The 19,537-nt window shown below is 38.7% G+C and overlaps 1 protein-coding gene across 2 annotated transcripts in view; it reads right to left on the bottom strand.

The window, feature by feature from the left end:
• Positions 1-7,926: 7,926 nt before the first annotated feature.
• LOC110107851 (uncharacterized protein At4g29660) overlaps positions 7,927-19,537 on the bottom strand; it is a 37,547-nt gene continuing 25,936 nt past the window's right edge. For both annotated transcript variants that reach the window (XM_020838276.2, XM_020838275.2), the window contains exon 3: positions 7,927-8,374. In XM_020838276.2, coding sequence (XP_020693935.1) covers positions 8,264-8,374 — 111 coding nt within the window. In that variant the 3' untranslated portion in view covers positions 7,927-8,263. The remainder of the gene's footprint in view (positions 8,375-19,537) is intronic.

Raw genomic sequence — 19,537 nt, 5'->3', positions numbered from 1 at the left:
AAGCAAAGAAAGGATTGGTGGCTTCAAGATTGATATGGAGCAAGCCTATGACAATATGGGTTGGTCCTCGCTAAGGCAAGCTCTGAGGTACTTCAATTTTCCTACAAAATTCACAGAATTACTTTTGGAATGTGTGGAGGATCCCAAGTATTCTGTTTTAGTTAATGGGAACAATTCTAATTGGATTGAAGCTAAATGTGGTTTTCGACAAGGTTGTCCCTTGTCTCTATATCTCTTTATTATTTGTTCTCAACTCTTATCTGATGCTTTCAAACTATAAGTAAGAAATCTTGGAATTAAAATTGCTCCATCTACTCCTAGAATATCTCACCTATTATATGCAGATGATATTCTAATATTTTCTTAAGCTAAGGTAAAATATGTAAAGAAAATCACATCTATTTTTTACAATGCAATTGGATGGGGCAAGTGATCAATGTGCAAAAATCGGTTGCTTTGTTTGGCAAAGCTGTCAAAATTAAGAAGAAGAAGGCAATTTCCAAGATTTTGAATCTCAAAGTTGTTAAGGAGATGAATTACTTAGGAGTCAAAATAGCTTTGAGGATGCTTGTTGAGGCAGATTTTCAGAGTTTGCTATAGAAGGTGTTATCCAAGCTAAATGTTTGTAATAACAAGTTCATTTCATTGGAAGGACAGATGGTTGTTGTTAAATCGGTATTACTTTCTATTCCAATTTTTTCAGCTTCCCACTCGCTTGTTCATTAGTTCTTTATGAAATTGATAAAACTTGTAGAAGTTTTATTTGGCATAAGAATGATGGCAAATTTGGTATTCACTGTGGCATGAGATGTGCTATGTAAACCAAGGAGCTATGGTGGTCGAGTACTTTATTCTTTAGTCTCTACAGGAGGTCCTATTCATGCCAAATTTGTATAGAATTGTATTGATAAGCCAGGATCACTTCTTAATCAAAATTTGAAGGCTAAATATGGAAATGATCTTTGGGAAGCTCAAATTAAACAAGGTATTTCAAGTACATGGAAGATTATTTTGGATGGCAAACTCTTTGCGTCCCATTGTTAGATGGGAAGTTGCTAATGGTAAGTCAATCAAAACTCTTAATGACGTATGGATTCTGGATAGGAACTTGCTTATGTGGCCAACCTTTGTGGCTGATTTAGAAGAAATTGGTTATTAAGTTGAATGTTTTATCAGCAATGGAAAATGGGACATTTCAAAGTTTAATGTTTGTTTAGGTAAGCATTTAGTTGACTTAATTTGCAAAGTCCCTATTAAACCTGGTTTGATCCAAGATCAATTGGAGCAAAAATCAAAGATGGCTGGGAAAACGATTGCTAAAATCAACTGCAACATGGTTCATTGAAAATGGATTAGAAAGTTGAAGCTTCAGCCTCGTGTGGATCTCTTCTGGTGGCGGTTGTTTTCAAACGCATTACCAACCTTTGTTTCTTTTAAACTATAGGAGGCTTTCTGATCAATTAAATTGCCCAAGAGGATATGGATTGATTGAAGATGAGAGCCATGTTGCAGTTGAATGTTCTATTCTGATTATTGTAATTAAGCTTCTCAATAAATGGGGCTTTCAAGATCCTACTTTTTCTTCATTCTTTGAATGTATAAATAAGTTGAAAGGATTGGCATTCAATAATTGTTTTTTGGGAAATTTTATTTCTCTTCTATTTTTTTTTTCTTGGAAAAGCATAAGCAAACTTGTACATGGAGTTAAAGTAGATGGTGTGACGATGATTGCAGCAAATGCTTGGTATCTAGCTTCGGTTTCCTCTTTTACTTATATTCATTCGGACAACTGGGATGCTAACCAACTCATTCAGTTGCCTTCTATTTATTAGCGTCCTCCTCCACCCGAGTGGATAAAAGTGAACATTGATTCTTCTCTTTTTAAGTCCAATAGTGCTGGTATTGGTGGGGTCATTAGAGATCGTAAAGGGAGGTGATAGGAAATACTTGATTTCAAGTATTTCCTAGCCCAAATCAGTAGAAACAGCAACCAAACTGCTCTTTACAGCTGGAAAACAGCCACCAACAGTGGAAAAACAGAGAAAACTGAGAGAAACGAGGGAGAAATCACACAAATAGTTGATTTTAATGATAGATGCAAGAAAAATAGCGAAGATACAGTAGATCCTCTATTCGAGAGGAGGATCTCACTCTCTCAATCTCTAGAAAACAATCTAGAGCCTTAGCCACAAAAGAAAACCCAATAGAAGTTTCAGCAAATTTCACATAATCCTCACCCTAGCTTTTCCCCCTTAATGCATGAAATTCAAAATTAATACAAAAGGACCTAATTGCCCTTGTCGCACCCAAAAAACCCTTAAGGCCCCCGGCCCCCCCCCCCCCCCCCCCCTTTTGGCTCCAGAATTGAATTTGAATATCATCAAGTGGACCCCACACCTTCCTCTCTCCTAGATGCCGCTGGCCCCCTCCTGTTGTAAACAAATTGAACCGGACCAAGGGGCTGGGCTGGCTGGACCGGTCCATAGAGCACTGGTCTAACATTACCGCCCTCCCAAAGAACCACCTTATCCTCAAGGTGGAAGTCAAGAAACTATCGTTTCATCCGCTCGTATGGCTCCCACGTGGCCTCGTAGTCAGGGAGGTTATTTTATTTGATCAGGACTTCTGTAGCTCCATCTGCTTTCTAACGAACGTCCATAAGCTCCAAAGGTTCCAATATCATTTCCATCTCATCAGTTAATGTCCCTGGTAACTCCAAACTGGTAGCATAATCTCCAATGGCTATCCTCAGCTGGGATACATGGAAAACAGGGTGGATCGTCGTCGTAGGTGGTAGCTTCAAACGATATGCCACGGTTCCAATTTTCTCTAACACTTCATAAGTACCAAAGTACCTTGAAGCAAGCTTCTCATTCCTTCGGTTGGCGACCGTTTTCTGTCGTTATGGACGGAGTTTCAAAAACACCCTCTCGCCCACTTCAAACTGAATGTCCCTCCAATTCCCATCAGCTTGTTTCTTCATAATCTATTGAGCTCTCAACAGATGTCTTTTTAACTCTTCAAGATTTTATCCTTCTCCTCCAAGTACTCCACTACTGAAGAAACTGGAGTACTGTTACTCCCAAAATGCACCAAGTAGGGTGGATCCCTTCCGTACAACACCTTGAATGGGATCATCTAAGAAGCTGAATGAAAAGAGGTATTGTACCAATACATGACCCATGATAGCCATTTAGCTCATAGTTTGGGTGTCTCTAACGCAAAGCATCTCAGATAAGTCTCCAAGCTCCTATTGACTACTTCTGTTTGACCATCCGTCTGTGGGTAGTAAGCAGTACTCCTTTTTAGCACAGTCCCCTGCATTCTGAACAATTCCTTCCAGAAATGACTGAGAAACATTTTATCCCTGTCTGATACTATCGCTTCTGGTACCCATGTAATCTGACTATCTCCCTGATTAATGCTGACGCTACTGTCACCGCAGTGTATGGATGGCGTAGAGGAATGAAGTGAGCATATTTTCTCAATCTATCTACCACCACGAAAATCATAGTGAATCCCTCAGAGCGGGGTAGCCCATCAATGAAGTCCATAGATACCACCTCCCAGACTCGACCTGGTAAAGCCAAAGGCTGCAGTAACCACCCTGGTGACATAGCTAGATACTTATTCCTTTGGCAAACCTCGCATCTGGATACTATCTCTTCCATATCTTTATGCATACCTTTCCAGTACAGCTTTGCCGCCAGTCTCCTGTAGGTCTTTAGTACTCCTGAATGACCTCCCACTACAGTTTCATGGAACTCCTAGAGCAAATGTGGAATGTGAATTGATGTTCTAGGCAACACAAACCTCGCCTAGTACAACAATCTCTCCCCCTCCAATGAGTACCTTGAATAGCTGTCCTCTTCCTTTAGTAAGTCAGCCCTGAACTTGCCTAGTTATTCATCCCTGGCACTCTCTTCCTTGATGGCTTCCCAATCCAGCATCATTGGGACTGATACAGCCATCATCTGCAGCTCCCCCATGCATCTGGAAAAGGCATATGCTGTCTTATTTTCTACCCCTGGCCTGTACTGAATCTCAAAATCATATCCCAACAGTTTGGATAGCCACCTCTAATGATCCTCTATCACCATGCATTGTTCCAGCAAATATTTCAGGCTCCGTTTGTCGGTCTTGATGATGAAATGTCTCCCGAGTAAGTAGGGGCACCACTTTTGGATGGCCAAAATGATTGCCATTAATTCTCTCTCATAGAAAGATTTCAGTCGGGCTCTTACAATCAACACATGACTGAAATAAGTAATGGGCCTGTGACTCTGCATCAATACTGCTCCTAATCTATACCCGGATGCATCTGTCTCTACTATGAAGACCTGAGTAAAATCCGGCAAAGCTAAGACCAGGACTGTGGTCATAGCTTTCTTCAACTTCTCGAATGCTGTCGTGGCTGACTCCCCCCATAAGAACTCATCTTTCTTCAACTTCTCAGTGAGTGGCCATGCTATAGTGCTGTATCCCTTCACAAATCTTCTGTAGTACCCTGTAAGTCATAGGAATCCCCTCAACTCCTTTAGATTTTTAAGTAGTGGCCACTTTAATATGGCTTCAATCTTGGACTGATCTGCTGCCACCCCTTCCTTGGATACCACGTGCCCCAAGTACTCCACACTGGCTTGTGCAAAGCAGCATTTCTTCAACTTAGCCCTCAACTGGTGGTCCTGGAGAACCTCTAACACCTTCTTCAAATGCCCCCAATGCTCCTTCATCTGTTCTGCTATACATTAGGATGTCATCGAAGGATACGAAAACAAATCGCCTGAGATACTGTTTGAAGATCTTATTCATGAGTACCTGGAACGTGACTGGGGCATTGGTGAGGCCAAAGGGCATCACTAGGAACTCATAGTGGCCCTCATGAGTTCTAAAAGCAGTCTTGGGCACATCTTCTTTCTTCATTCGAATCTGATGATATCCTGATTTCAAGTCGATCTTACTGAAGATCACTGTTCCACTCAATTCATCTAACAGCTCATCAATCACTGGTATAGTAAACTTATCAGATACAGTTTCCTTGTTGAGTGTGAGGTAGTATACACAGAACCGCCAGCTGCCATCCTTCTTCTTCACTAATAGAACAGGACTAGAGAACAGGCTAGTGCTGGGTTGATGATCCCTGCTTCCAACATTTCTCTGATTAGCTTTTATATTTCATCTTTCTGAAACTGAAGGTAATGGTAAGGTCGTACGCTAACAGGTGACACTCCCTCCCTCAATGTGATGGCATGCTCCTGCTCCATGGGTGGTGGCAGCCCTAGAGGTGGTTGAAAAACCTCAAAAAATTCCTGAATCAAAGGCTGTACAGAGAGGGGTATGTCTCCCCCTTCCTCCAAACTTACTCCCTCCAATCTATGTAATTCCACCAAATAGCCTTCCCGCTCCTCCTGAATTGTCTTGATTATGGATTTGAGAGAAAACCCTACCTTGGCCAGCCCCACATCACCTTGAATAACCCTCTTCCTTCCTCCCTTTACCAACTCCATCGTCAGAGTACCCCAATTGATCTTGGTTTCCCCCAAGGTCTGCAACCACCTCATCCCTAGGATGACATCCGTACTTCCTAATTCTAGGGGAAGGAAGTCTTCCTTCACTTGGATACCTTGGATCTTCTGCACCACCCCTCTACAGACTCTTCTTCCCATTTCTACCTTTCCCGTGCCCATCATCACCCCATAGCCTCCGGTATCTACTAACTCCAACCCCAGCAACTCCACAATCTGGGTGGAAATGAAATTGTGGGTTGCCCCACTATCGATCAACACCACAACTTCACGGTCAGCTATATCTCTTTTCACCTTCATACTGTGACTTAGAGAGAATCCCACTACGAAGTTAAGAGAGACTTCTGCCACATCCAGATGCAGCTTTTCCTACAACCTCAGAACCACTTCCCCCTCTCTCTTTTTCTTCCTCGTCTTCACAAACGAGGAGAACTTGAAGAGTTCGATCCTTTCACTTAGGCCCTGGCATGTATTTTTCGTCACATAAAAAACACAGCCTTTTTGTTCTCTTCTCTTGCATTCCCTTCTCAGTAAGCTTCTTGAATTGCCCCCCATTTCCTCCTCCTGTTGCTTTTTCCTTCGAAACTTCTTTCATCCCTCCTATGGACGCTCCCTTGGAGGCTAGGTGGGTAGTCGTCAACCGGTAAGTGCCTCCTGAGCTGATGTTCCTAGCTCCCTTCTCCAGATTCTTTTGATTTTCGACCAGTTGTGCAAGCTTCATGGCCTCCCCCTAGTCCCTGGGCATCAGGACCTTCACCGCTGCTATAATCTCTGCCTTTAACACCTTCATGACGTTCCCCTCCAGCACAATATCGGACAACCACTCTACCCTGCTGACCAGATGCTTAAATCTCTCTCGGTAGTCCGCCACAAACCCCTCCTGCACTAGGGCAAAGAACTGCTCGTAGAAGTCTCCTCCCCGGTCAGTTTGGAAACGCTCTATCAAACTGTCCTTGAATTCTTCCCAGCTCCGAATAGCTCTCCTCTGATCTCTCCGCTGGTACCAAGAGAGTGCCTTCCTTTCCAAACATAAGCCCGCTGTCGATAATTTCTCCTCCTCCGTTAAGCCGTTAAAGGCAAAGTACCTCTCCACCTTGTAAATCCACCCATAAGCATCCTCCCCTTCAAAAATGAGCATATTTAATTTCCTCACCTTCTGATCCCCGCCATTTCCCCTTAATCCTCCATAGTTTCCCCTCTCCCATGTGCCTGGGCACCCCCATGTCTCCCGATCTTCCCTTGCTCTACCATGCCCCCATCCCCCTTCAAGATCCTCTCTCCGATCTTCAAAAACAGCCCCCCGGCGTCCATAATAACCCCCCTGGTGCTCCCAACTAGCACCTCTTGGCTCCACACCTCCATAGCCTTGCCTTTCCCCATATCTTCCTCCTCTCTCCTCCATCTGGAAAGGCTCCAGATGACCTCTTCCCCTACTCCCTTCCTCGATTTCCACTTCCTCTTCCTCTCGATGGATTTCACAGTTGGTGTTTTCTCTTCAGACCCTTTTGCATCAGACGCCGCCGATTGAGTTTGAAACTCCAACATCTTCATCATCATATCCCGTAGATCGGCCACGTATCCTTCCATGGAAGAAATTCTTTCCTCCACAGTCTCCTTGATTTGATTCATCTCTCCTTCAAGCCTCTCCTCCAAAGCATCCACCTTCTTAGCCGCCATCTCCTATGGCTTGAAATTTTTTTGAGAAGATTTCTAGATCTGAAAAATATTTTAGTAATTTCCTCTTTACCGGCACAAATTTCAACCGCTGAAATTTGTCAAAAAATAGCCCACGATTGATCCCAAGACTTGCTCTGATACCAATTTGATAGGAAATACTTGATTTCAAGTATTTCCTAGCCCAAATCAGTAGAAACAACAACCAAACTGTTGTTTACAGCAGGAAAACAGCAACCAACAGTGGAAAAACAGAGAAAACAAAGAGAAACGAGGGAGAAATCACACACAAACAGTTGATTTTAATGATATATGCAAGAAAAACAGCGAAGATACAGTGGATCCTCTATTCGAGAGGAGGATCTCACTCTCCCAATCTCTAGAAAACAATCTAGAGCCCTAACCACAAGAGAAAACCCAAGAGATGTTTCAGCAAATTTCACATAACCCTCACCCTAGCTTTTCCCCTAACTAAATGCATGAAATTCAAAATTAATACAAAAGGACCTATTGCCCTTGCCCTAGTTCTACCAATAGAAGTTGTGATAAGTTAGCAAATCTTTGTGTTAACTTTGCTTTATTTAGTAATTTTGTTTGGAATGACTTTTCTAGTAGTGATATTCCTCCTTCGTTTGCAATGTTGTTAAAGGAGGAATGTGTTGGATTGAATAAATTCATTAGGTTGTAACAGCTTTTTATTTTTATCTAATGCTATAGGCATTTTCTCAAAAAAAAAATGAAGATTTTAATATATTCAAAACCAGGCTGAAAACAGTGCATCAAGAGTAACGGTTTGCACTGATGCTAGGAATAATTCCCAGAGCAATGTTTTGAATTCAGTAGACAAAAAACATAAAGAAACCTCATCCCTTCAGATTGCCACATGGAATTCATTGTTCTTCTATTTCTCTTGCGAGCTCCTTTGAATACAACTACAATTTCATTTGGGATGACTTTTTTATTGCTTCTTAAAGCATTTTTCTATAACAAAAAATTTAATTTTTGTACTAAAAAGATTCTTTAAGAAGCAATAAAAAACCCGTCCCAAACGAAACCTACGAGAATTACTTCATGGGAGGGAGAGTATCCCCGTTATAGATCCTCCAAGGACCCCAATAGAATTTTGGCCTCATTAATGGCACAGCTTCTCCTGGATGATCTTCCCAGTATTTCTCCTATTTATAACAGAGATTAATAAGATTTAGCTATGCAAGTGATTCTCCCACAAACGTATGGGACAATAAATAGTTCAAATATATGCTGAGAGATAGTCTAACAGAATTAACGAAGCACATTGATGTTGAAATGTATTTTGAATCCTTTGTAATATTTTGTTCAAAATGATAAATGGAAAACAAATTATCAATGACCTACATGAAACAACAACAACATAAGGCCTTTATCCCACTATGCGGGGTCGTCTACATAAATTTTTTTTTTTTCTCCATTGTCCTGTTAAGAGTCAAATTCTCATTTAAATTTAATAAAAAATGGCATTTCTAATATTTTCTAACATCTACCTTTCTTAATATAAGTCAAATCAAATAGATGTAATTTCCTAACTGGGCAGAAGGCCGTTGTTTTATGTGACCAAACCATTTAATGTGACTCTCTCTAATCTTATCTTCCATGGGAGCTACTCCAACTTTTTCAAGTATATGCTCGTATCATGTCTCTAAGAGTAAGGCCATTCATCCACCTGAGCATCCTCATCTATGCAACACAACTTAATATTACGCTTCTTTTTTAATGCCCAGCATTCTATAGCATAAAGTATTGCAGGTTTCACCACCATCTTATAGAATTTTTCCTTAAATTTGAGGGAGACTTTTCTATCACACAACAAAACCGATGCATTCTTCCACTTCAATCATCAAACTTTAATTATACTAATAATATCCCCATTTATTTCACCATCACTCTGAACAATAGGCCCAAGATATCAAAATGTGTACTCTTATTAATGAGTGATCACCTAAAGTCACAAACCTCCCACTAGATCTATTATTACTAAAATTATACTCCATATATTCGGTTTTAGATCTACTTAAACGAAAGCCTTTAGAAACTAACATTGACCTCCATAATTCAAGTTTACCTTCGACTCCCTCTCTCTAGTCTTATCAACAAGAAAGAAAATCATCGGCAAAAAGCATACACTAGGGTATCAATGGCCTAAATGGATTGAAAAAAATAAGAAACAATAGAACAAAAGACAAGATAAATGGTTAACCTTAATCAATAACTTATAATGCTTCAAATCATGGTCAAGAATGGTCAGAATCCGATCAGATCAGTTTCTGGGAAGTCATAACTCTGCTATTTTTCTGATTCTACCATATACTAAAAAAATTTTCATTTTTCTTTAGATTTCAGGACAAAAATTTGCTGGCTTTCACCCCATGTTAGGTCATTCTGGCTGAAATTTTTCCAATATAGCCCGTCCTACATAATAAAAGCAGGGCAAAAATATTTTTCCAATTCCACGAGAAATTGACAGCTGAAAGGATTAGAAGTGATAATGAGAAATTAGATAATCAAAAGGCTTTCCAAAGAGTCAATCAACATATGAATACAACGTTAGATATTAAAAAACAATATAAACAATTTCTAACACTTCTCATTATGGCTGCTAGCTTAATATAAAGATGCTAGTCATTTACTCTATTATATATGACATCTATAGTTATAAGATTATATACATATTTCTAATTCTTTTATTTACAACAAATTTATTATTTTTAAATTTAAAACTTATTTAAAAATATAAACATCTTAAATGCATAAATAAATGATATAAAATAATAAAAATTCAAGCTAAAACTAAACACCAAAACTGCAAAAATTATAGCAATTATCAAAACTAAAATGAAAAACATGAACGAAATAATAACCGAGTTTTAAAACCTTGCCTCTAACAGTAGTTGAAACTGCCCGTACATAACTAATGACTCAGATCGAGCTAAACATAGAAATTGGTCATAAATTTCAGTGTTTATCACAAGTTTTTACAAATATCCCATCAGACGATTTACTGGAATCTAAATAAGTTTCACAGCCTTATATTTTACCACGTATTAGGTCGGAGGTTTAAACAAAAAATCAAGTATCACAGTTCAATATTTAGAAAAATGCATGAATTCTGCATAGAAATTCTCAAATAACTTAAAGCTAGAGATGCAATAAAGCTGGTCTCAAAATAAATTTATAATTTGCATACACAAGGTCTCTGCATCTGTTATATAATAGACTTATAGATTAAATTCATTTTGTTAGGAACCTGAAAAACATTAATTTTGGTAGGACTATACCAATAAACATAAAAGAAATTATGGCAGAAAAAATGTATTTTATCATTTACTCAGATAAAAATTGAATGCCACACTATTCTTATGGATGCTTTTTTTAAGCCTAGTGCTTCTGTCTTAATCATGTTGGAACTTCATTTATACTATGTACACCCCAAATCACATGTTCCAAGCTCAAGTCAACCCGACTGGCTAGAAAAGTTTGATCTCCCGAGTCAATTAAACTGAACTAGATCGATAGGTGGCAACATATTGTCAAATATAATATTTGGAAATTTTGATGCATATCTCATATAATTAACTAGATATAATTAACATTTCTTATTTTTTTATGATAATATTTCATTAGGTCATATTTGCTTGTTTTGTACTTACCTTTAATATAATAAATCCTTGCACTACTCCCATCGATATATAGCAGGTCAAAGGGTAAAACTAAACACAACTCATTATATCGAGCTCTCTACTTTTTGGCAATAAAAAATCATAATGTTCTCCCTCCCCCTTTCTCCTTGGTTATTTGTTTTTTGTAGCCAAACTAACGAGTAAGTCCAGGTGTTTCCCATGAATAAATTTGAATTCAACATTCTCTAAGATAATGTGTGCATGGAAAAATGCAACTAACCAGAAGCCAAGCTTTGTAATAGCAAAACAGAGAACCAAAAAGGATAGTACTTGGAAAATTCAACAAATGCATGCAGAACTCAGTAAGTACTCGGGGAACTCTACAAGTACTTTGCAATATTGACATGAACTTTAGAATCTCAGTACTTGGCAAGCACTTTGTGAATTCTATACTCAACAACTACTCGCCAAATACCTAGGGAATATAGTACTTAATCAAGTTGAATTTAAGAATTTGGCAAAATCATTCCTCTTTCGAAAAATTTTCATTTTTATTTAAGAGAAATAGAAAAGAAGGAGAAGAAGGGCATATGCGAAAAAAATTATCAAAGAAGGTAGAACTAAAAAATCAAGAATAAACTTTTAAACTTGAAGTGGATCGACTTCACAAAATAGAGTTAGTATATTAACAACTTAAATCAATATTGAGAAACTTATTTCCCGAGTACAACTCAGTCAAATAAGTACAAGGTAAACTAACTTTAAGCTTAGGATAAAAGTGATTTCGACTTAGCCTCAAATTTAAAAAATTGCTAAACTACTTCTTACATGAGAGCTAAGACCGCAAGTAGAAGAAAAATCTACACTTAACGAAATTACCTTATGTGCTTAATTCATAGCATGAATTTCACTCTAAGTAAATCTCTTATGAGCTTCAACAAACAAATAATATCCTATAACTCTCAAATATTGGATTGAAACTCAAAGAAAGTCAAGCCCTAGAACATGGACTATCTACTTTCGTGATAAGACTCACATTTGTTGACCCGTGTACTGTTAGCAAACTGAAAAAACAAAAAAAAAAAAATTCACTCGTACCTGTACGGTGCCGGATTGCATGTCGCGGCAGCTTCGAACCCCTCTCCTTACACGTCGCTTGCACATCGTTCGCACAAACTCCCCAATCCGCGATAAATAGCGGAGAAATGAGAGAGTCGGGGCTGCCTCTCTTGACTCCTCTCCCCATCGCACACTTCTTCGGTTCCTTCGTTGCTGATCGACTTCACCCCTTCGACGTCGTTCCCTTCTGTTAGATCGGGGGCAATGAATAGGAGCTCGCTCGCTCGTTGTAGAGGCATCTTTCTTCCTTTAATGCACTTCTCCGGCACCCTCAACGACATTCCCTTCCTGACGGTCGGATGTTACAACATTTCGATCGGAAGCAGCAAAGGTAGTTCGCTCGCAGTGAAGATAACTTTTGCCCTTTCATGCGCTTCTTTGGCTTTGCCCATCCAGTGACATTCCCTTCCAGTCGGATTGGAAGAAACAACAGGAGCTCGCTCGCTGTGAAGGTACCATCTCCCTTTCGCGATCTTCTTCGGCCAAATCCTGCTGCCGAACAGCCCTCTAGAGCAACCAAAAAATAATATATTTAAGTTAATTATAATTAATTAATTTGATTATAATTATTTTTTAACTATAGTTAACTAGTATTAATTATGAATTAGTAATAATTGATTAAATTTAATTATAATTAATTATGTTAGTTATAATTAATATTTATTACTCAAAATTAATTAAGTTTAATTATGCTTAATTAGTTTTAATTAGAATTAATCATAGATTATTTTTTACCGACCCGGTCGGGTTGCCGGGTTGACCCAACCCGACCCGCGACCCGGTAGTGGGTGAGTTCGGGGGTTGCGCCGTCACGGGACGCCTGGACGCGGAGCGCAGGAGTCGGGATGCCGTCACGCCGGTCAGGCTGCACGCGGACGCGGGAGTCGGGACGCCGGTCAGGCTGCATGCGGACCCAGGAGTGCAAGAGGACGCGGGAGTCGGGACGCCGGTCTGGCTGGACGCGGGTGCGGGCAGGTCCGGCTTGACTGCTGGATGCGGGAATCGGGATCCGCTGCTCCGCGCTCCGCAACTGTGCTGGCTCGCCGCCGGCAGCCGGGCTGGACCGCTGGACAGTGGACGCGCGCGAGTTCGCGAGACCTGACGCAGACGCGAAACGGGTCAATTCGGGTTGACCCGCGGGTTGTCGGGTCAACCCGAACCCGACCCGTTTTTTCAAACGGGTCAAAAATCTGAACCCTGACCCGACCCGTTTCGTAAACGGGTTGACCCAAACCCGAATTTTTCCTGGTCGGGTTTCGGGTCGGGTCGAAAGTTGACACCCCTAGACACGATGGCGAAAAAGGATTCATGTAGTCGACCCCACGTAGTGGGACAAAGGCTTAATGTTGTTGTTGTATGATTAATTATCTTTAATTATAATTAATTATTTATTAATTATATAATAATTATAATTAATTAAATCTAATTATAATTGATTCTAATAAATTATTAATAATAATTAATTATAATTAATTGATTTAATTATAATAATACTTTTATTTAAAGAAGAAGATGAAAGTTAAACTTCTCTTACCTCGATCCACGAGCCAACACAGCCGACATAGTCGCCGACGACTCCTGCGCAAGTATATGTTCCAAATCTCATCCTCGGTGTGTGTGACACCATGATGGATCCCATATATGAGCTCTTGTAGCACGGTAGGGAGAAATCTGATGCAACACAAACGATGAGGCGGGTAGGGCCCTATACATGCTTTTGTAGTATGGTGGGGACAATTTTAAGTACCCGTACACGCCTCATTGCCTGCGAGGAAAGAAAAGTGTGTATTTTTTTAACAGGTGCCTTGGAGACCCCATACACGCTCTTGTAGCGTGGTGGGATTGAAGACCATGACCGTGGTGTCTTAGAACACCTATCATACACGCTCTTGTAGCGTGGAAGGCCCAGTTCACCACATCCCCCCCAAACGGGGATATGCCAGGAGGTTGTTGAAATTTATAACAAACAAAGAACCTGTACTTGAGCAAAAAGATAGAAAATATCAATTGCAAAGGGAATTTAAATGAAACGCAGGAAACCAGACTTAAAGTGAATAGACATGTGGTACCTCAAAGACCCCATACACGCTCTTGTGGTATGGTGGGTTGAAGATTATTGTCTTGGTGTCTCAGGACACCTACCATGCACGCTCTTGTAGCGTGGTGGGACGAGCCCAGATCCCCACATTTCCCCCAAACGTGGGATATGCCGGGATGCTGCCGAAATTCAGGCTGAAATATACAAAACTTGAACAATAAAAAAGACTCCTGAGCAGCAACACAGATGACCTGTACTTGAACAGAAATGCAGAGAACTTGAACCAAGAATAAGAAACTGAAACTTGAACTGAACAAACAGGGGACTTAAGCTGAATAGCAGGGAACAAAACACTAAAATACTAAAATGCATAGTAATAATCAAAATGCAAATGATAAATGATAGATTTGATTTTTCAAACAAATATCAAACCATAAGAAGGAGACTCGTGTTGGGAAACTTTCAAATGTAGCTGGTTTACAATCAACATCAGTCAACTACTAAATGCGCAAGTACCTCCCACATGCAGCAATCAAAGACCTTCAATGCAAGCAATAGTTAGCCTGTAGATTGAAAAGGCAACACTGAAGATTGATGAAAGAAAACCTATCATGCATACAAAAAATCACATTAAGACAGCAAACATTGAATACAATAATGCCTTGAAGGTCATATCAATAGCTTGTGTACAATTCGTCACAGCAAACAAGTACCCCAAACCACCTATGAATGGTGAAGGTGGACATGATGCAAGTACAACAACTCTCCTATAAGTACATCCAGAAAATTGTAGTGGCCAGAAGATTGTAGTGAACATGAACATTCCCTGCAAACAGTGATAATTGATATGATACTTGTGGATAACAATAGTGTGCATATCATAAGTACGACGAATCCCATGTGGACACAAGTACATACAACACCTAGAAACAACTGTTGGAGATATATACATGTAATCAATAACGTGCACCAGTCTGTGTCAACATGCAAATGAATATACAAATCTACCTACAATTAATAGCTGATAACTAATGATAACCAGTGATGAATACACACAACAATGTTCCCCCCACGAATACCTACAACAACAATGATTGAGATGCTACGAATAGGGTAGATCCCTTATAAGCATAGAATTGGGTATAAAGAGAACTCGATATACGGAGGAAATTCGCTAGTAAATCATCGAAGCAAGACTCGACTGTAGTACGAAACACAACGAATTGAATGATTCTGTAGAGTCAAAGAATAATCAGTTGAAGAGGTGTTTCATCTTATGGCTCCTAATGAAATAACAAGGACTTTCGATAACCGTGAGTACCTGCAAACTACCGCAAGATGCCCATTAATTTGCTGTCAGCGGATGACACTGTAATGCAAAGTCAAATGATTTTATGAATCATTCTGTAGAATCAAAGACTGAGCACTTAAAGAGAAAAAAAAAAGAGAAAATAACTCGTTCTATCATCTCTTCTAAAATAACAAGGCTCCAAAAATTATACTGCGCCATTCAAATGAAGATTCGAAGATCAAGTCCCTCAACTCAATGTCTCACCATCGTGGCGAATCAAGGACAAAGCAATATAACAATGTACTAACTGAGCCTTTGGTCTCAGCAGCTTGTGATACATCATTTATTGCAAAACGACCTCATGTCGTTTAAATGTGTTTATCCAATTCAAACAAGGGACAGTTGATTCGCAGATCCAACATCTTGATAAATGAGAAAATGGAATCTACATCAGAACAATGAGGTATCTTATGGCATCTGGGTGACAGCGCTACGAGTCACTTATAAGCAAAAACGGGAAATCAATAGTAAAAGTTCATGAGCTGCTAGAGCGCAGCACCATGCCACCGGATCTGCAAATTTTGTACAAACAGACATAAGGCGTTAAAATAAAACCCCATGTATCTGGCAGTAATAGCCATTTATGCAGTCAGACACCACTTTGCAATGCATGCAAATATCTTAAAATACACCCCCTCATACATGTATTGCACTTGCATGATAATATATTGTATATGCATGTATCACAACCTATAGAATGTATTACATGAGCATGTCATATGACATCAATATTACATGTTAAAAGAATCTCCTGCATAAGTAGAGGGTATCACTCTATTATGTCATTTGACACTGTAACTACACTTCAAAATCATCCTCCTGCATAAGCAGAGTGTTTCACTCTAGCAAGTCATTTGACACTACAATTATATTTCAAAAATTATATCATGCATAAATGTGAACGCATCGTGTGAAATGCATCCAATGGTGTATACCTATGTAGGCCCTGCTGATCATGTTGTAGGTACACACGTGACGCCTGAGAATGCTGCGCATGTTAAAGAAATAAATTTGGATTAGAACCTGATCCTCTGTCAGTGAGTAGACAGAGTCAAAAAGGTTCAATCAATAAAATAAAATATTTATAAATTCTCCAATGATGGTCGTGTTGAATGAAAATATCAACTACATGGGATAAAATATTTTCAAATGCCCTCAAATTTTCATAAAAAACAAATATTTTCAAATAATCATATATTCCCTGAAGATGGCCGTCTATGATGCACAGACACGGACACGGCGACACGGATACGACACGACACGGACACGGGACACGTCAGTTATTGAAAATATAGGACACGGGTTGGACACAGTATTATAGTTTTTATAATTAAAAAATAGTGTATAAAAATTAAATAAGTATAATTTTAAAATTAATTTGAAAATAATAAGTCATTTAACTAGAATTTATGCTTGAAATGATTAGTATTAGGATGTTGAGAGTCAGGCGTCAATGTCATTTATCAGTCACAGAGAGAGGAGATGAAAATACCTTTACTGCCAAAAAGAAATGAAAATGAGAATATTCGATGATTAGGTATTAAATGCGGATGTTTATTTCGTGTTGTGGATAGGAAATAAGAAATTTAGTTAAATCCCATCAAATACAAGAAATTATATTTTAAAAAATTCATAAAATATTTAAGATATGCATGTCGGACACGCGTATCCAATTTGTATTTAATATTTTTTAATTGGACACATTTTCGACGTGTTTGACACGTGTCGGAGTGTTGGACGAGTGTCGTATCGGATACGGTGTCGGACACCGCACGCCTCTTTGAGGAGAAGTGTCGATGCATCATAGATGGCCGTTTTTATAGAAAATATCAACAGAAGGGAATCATATATCTTCAAATGCACCCAAATGCCCATAAAATTTCAAAAATGACAAAATTCATATATTTAAAATTAAAAACAAACCATTAAACCACTTAAAGTTTAAATACCCATCTACCATCCATAAAAAATTGTCGAGGTGGACAAATCTGAAAATTACTCCAGCTAACAAAGAGATAATGTCTAGTTAAGAATATCACTAGGATCCATTCTCAATTTATTTATTGCTAGTAAGGACATGACACATGTCCTCTGATCGGTGGTTTCGTCGTCAAATGGCACCACACCTACGGTTTCGCTGCTAAATGGCACCGCATGTAAACGGTTATGATTGGGACCCTCTGAACCGGGTGGTTCACCATCAAATGGTACCACTATATTACGATCATGGCGAGCGCCCGTATGCTACTCAATGGCATTAAATCATTGAGATATGAATTAATAGGATATAATCGATAGAGCACAAAGCCCTGTGTCAGCTACAGTGGATTCAGATTTATCCCCTTAGACAAACATCCACCCCATGTCTACAAGGTACTCTTGGATGACGTAACCCATGATTGCTGACAAGAATCCTACTGTCAAGTTGGGCCGACTACCTCCTCTGACAAAGTAGACCAGGGAACACAACGGCCCGGGATGACATAACCATGAGATCTTGATCGGGCTCATCATCACTCCCCCACCATTCGCTTTAAATGCAAGTTGGTGAAATTTTCAATTTTAAATATCAAACTTCTCAAATATCTCAACCCTATGCCACTACTATATGTCGGATACCGCGTATTACGGGTACGACGTATTCATTGACGACTAGCCTTAATTGAAAGTTCTCTCATTATTAGGAGGGGTAATTAACTATAGGGGCTTGCACCTTTAGGAAACCAAAACTCAAATTTTAAAGTCCTCGCAAAATGAGGGAAAAATCTCTGAGTAGTGTCATATTTATAATCTCAATCTTCCTTCCCAAAATTTACCTTGGAACTTAATCGGTTAAAACTCTCCCGAAAAGCAACAGGGAGGCCGGTGCCAAATTTTTGGAGCCCACAATATTGAGTAGTAAGAGGTACTCTTTTCTAAGTAATCAATCAAGATGATTACTTCCACAATGGAAAAAAGTCTAAGGGGAGGCCCATCTTAGGCATCGACAAGGTCAAATGACAAAAATAGCAAAATGCCAGATTACACTTGAAAAATAAATCTTCAAACTGGAAGCTATTCAACATATTTATAGACATTTCTACTCTGCACACTTTTGGATATTAGTTCATACAAGTTAGCTTTCAACTATTAATTTTCTTATTCATTTATGTTTCTTCAAAGACGTGAAAATTGGAGAACTAAATATACAACCCAAACGGCCTATGTAAAGCTCGAGTCAACTTTGTTTGGCTAAAAGAGATCAATCTCATGAGCTAATCAGATTGAACTAGATTGATTGATAACTTCATATGGGCCCTTATTTGAAAAACCTTAATACATATCTCATACAGTTAAAGAAATATAAGTAGTATTTCTTCTTTGTTATGACAAGACTTTATTAGGCCATATTTTTGCAAGTTATGTACTTATCTTTGTAGTAACAAAGTTTTGGCCCTACTCTCATTAATAAATAGGTGGTCATAAGGCAAGAAAATACACAACAAATTATCTAAAGTCTCAACTTTTTGGTAATGAATCATGAGTTCTTCCTCTCTCTCTCTTTTTCCCAAATTCCCTGACTTTTGTAGCCAATCTCATGAGTAAGATCCAGGTGTCACCCACGGATAACTTTAAATTTAACAAAGCTAACATCAAACAATGAATACTAAGGAATAGTGCTTTAAAAATTATCATTAATCGCAATTCAAGTTAAAATCAATTAATTAAACATGTACATCAATGATTAAGTAGATTTTTTTATGAGTGGTTCTTAAATTCTTCTATTTACATTTTTGCTAACAATTAGCAACTTCACATTGATTTTGGGAAAAACTTGAAAAGCAAATTGAAGTTTTAAATAAGATCATCAATGGTACTTTTTAGACATTTAGAGATAGATTATCTTACATGAAAATAAAATAATTTAACTTTTTCTAATAGGCATATTCATGTGAAGTTGCAAGGCATTGTCATTCTTAACTATTAATCAAGGGAAAATAATGTTCACTAATTTGACAATAAATATTTGTTAAATTATGTTGAAATCTAATTTATTTTTTATATATCCAAAATAATATCTTATAATGTCATTATCATAATTATACTCTATTAAATTTAGAGAATTGGAGAGGAAAAAGGCTTTTTTATCATACAAAACTATCCCTATATATAGATCTATACACGATGTCTAAATAAA

The sequence above is a fragment of the Dendrobium catenatum genome, unplaced genomic scaffold (genome assembly GCF_001605985.2).
Source record: "Dendrobium catenatum unplaced genomic scaffold, ASM160598v2 fragScaff_scaffold_847, whole genome shotgun sequence".
NCBI classification, from domain to species: domain Eukaryota; kingdom Viridiplantae; phylum Streptophyta; class Magnoliopsida; order Asparagales; family Orchidaceae; genus Dendrobium; species Dendrobium catenatum.
This window is presented reverse-complemented; position numbering and strand designations above follow the sequence as displayed.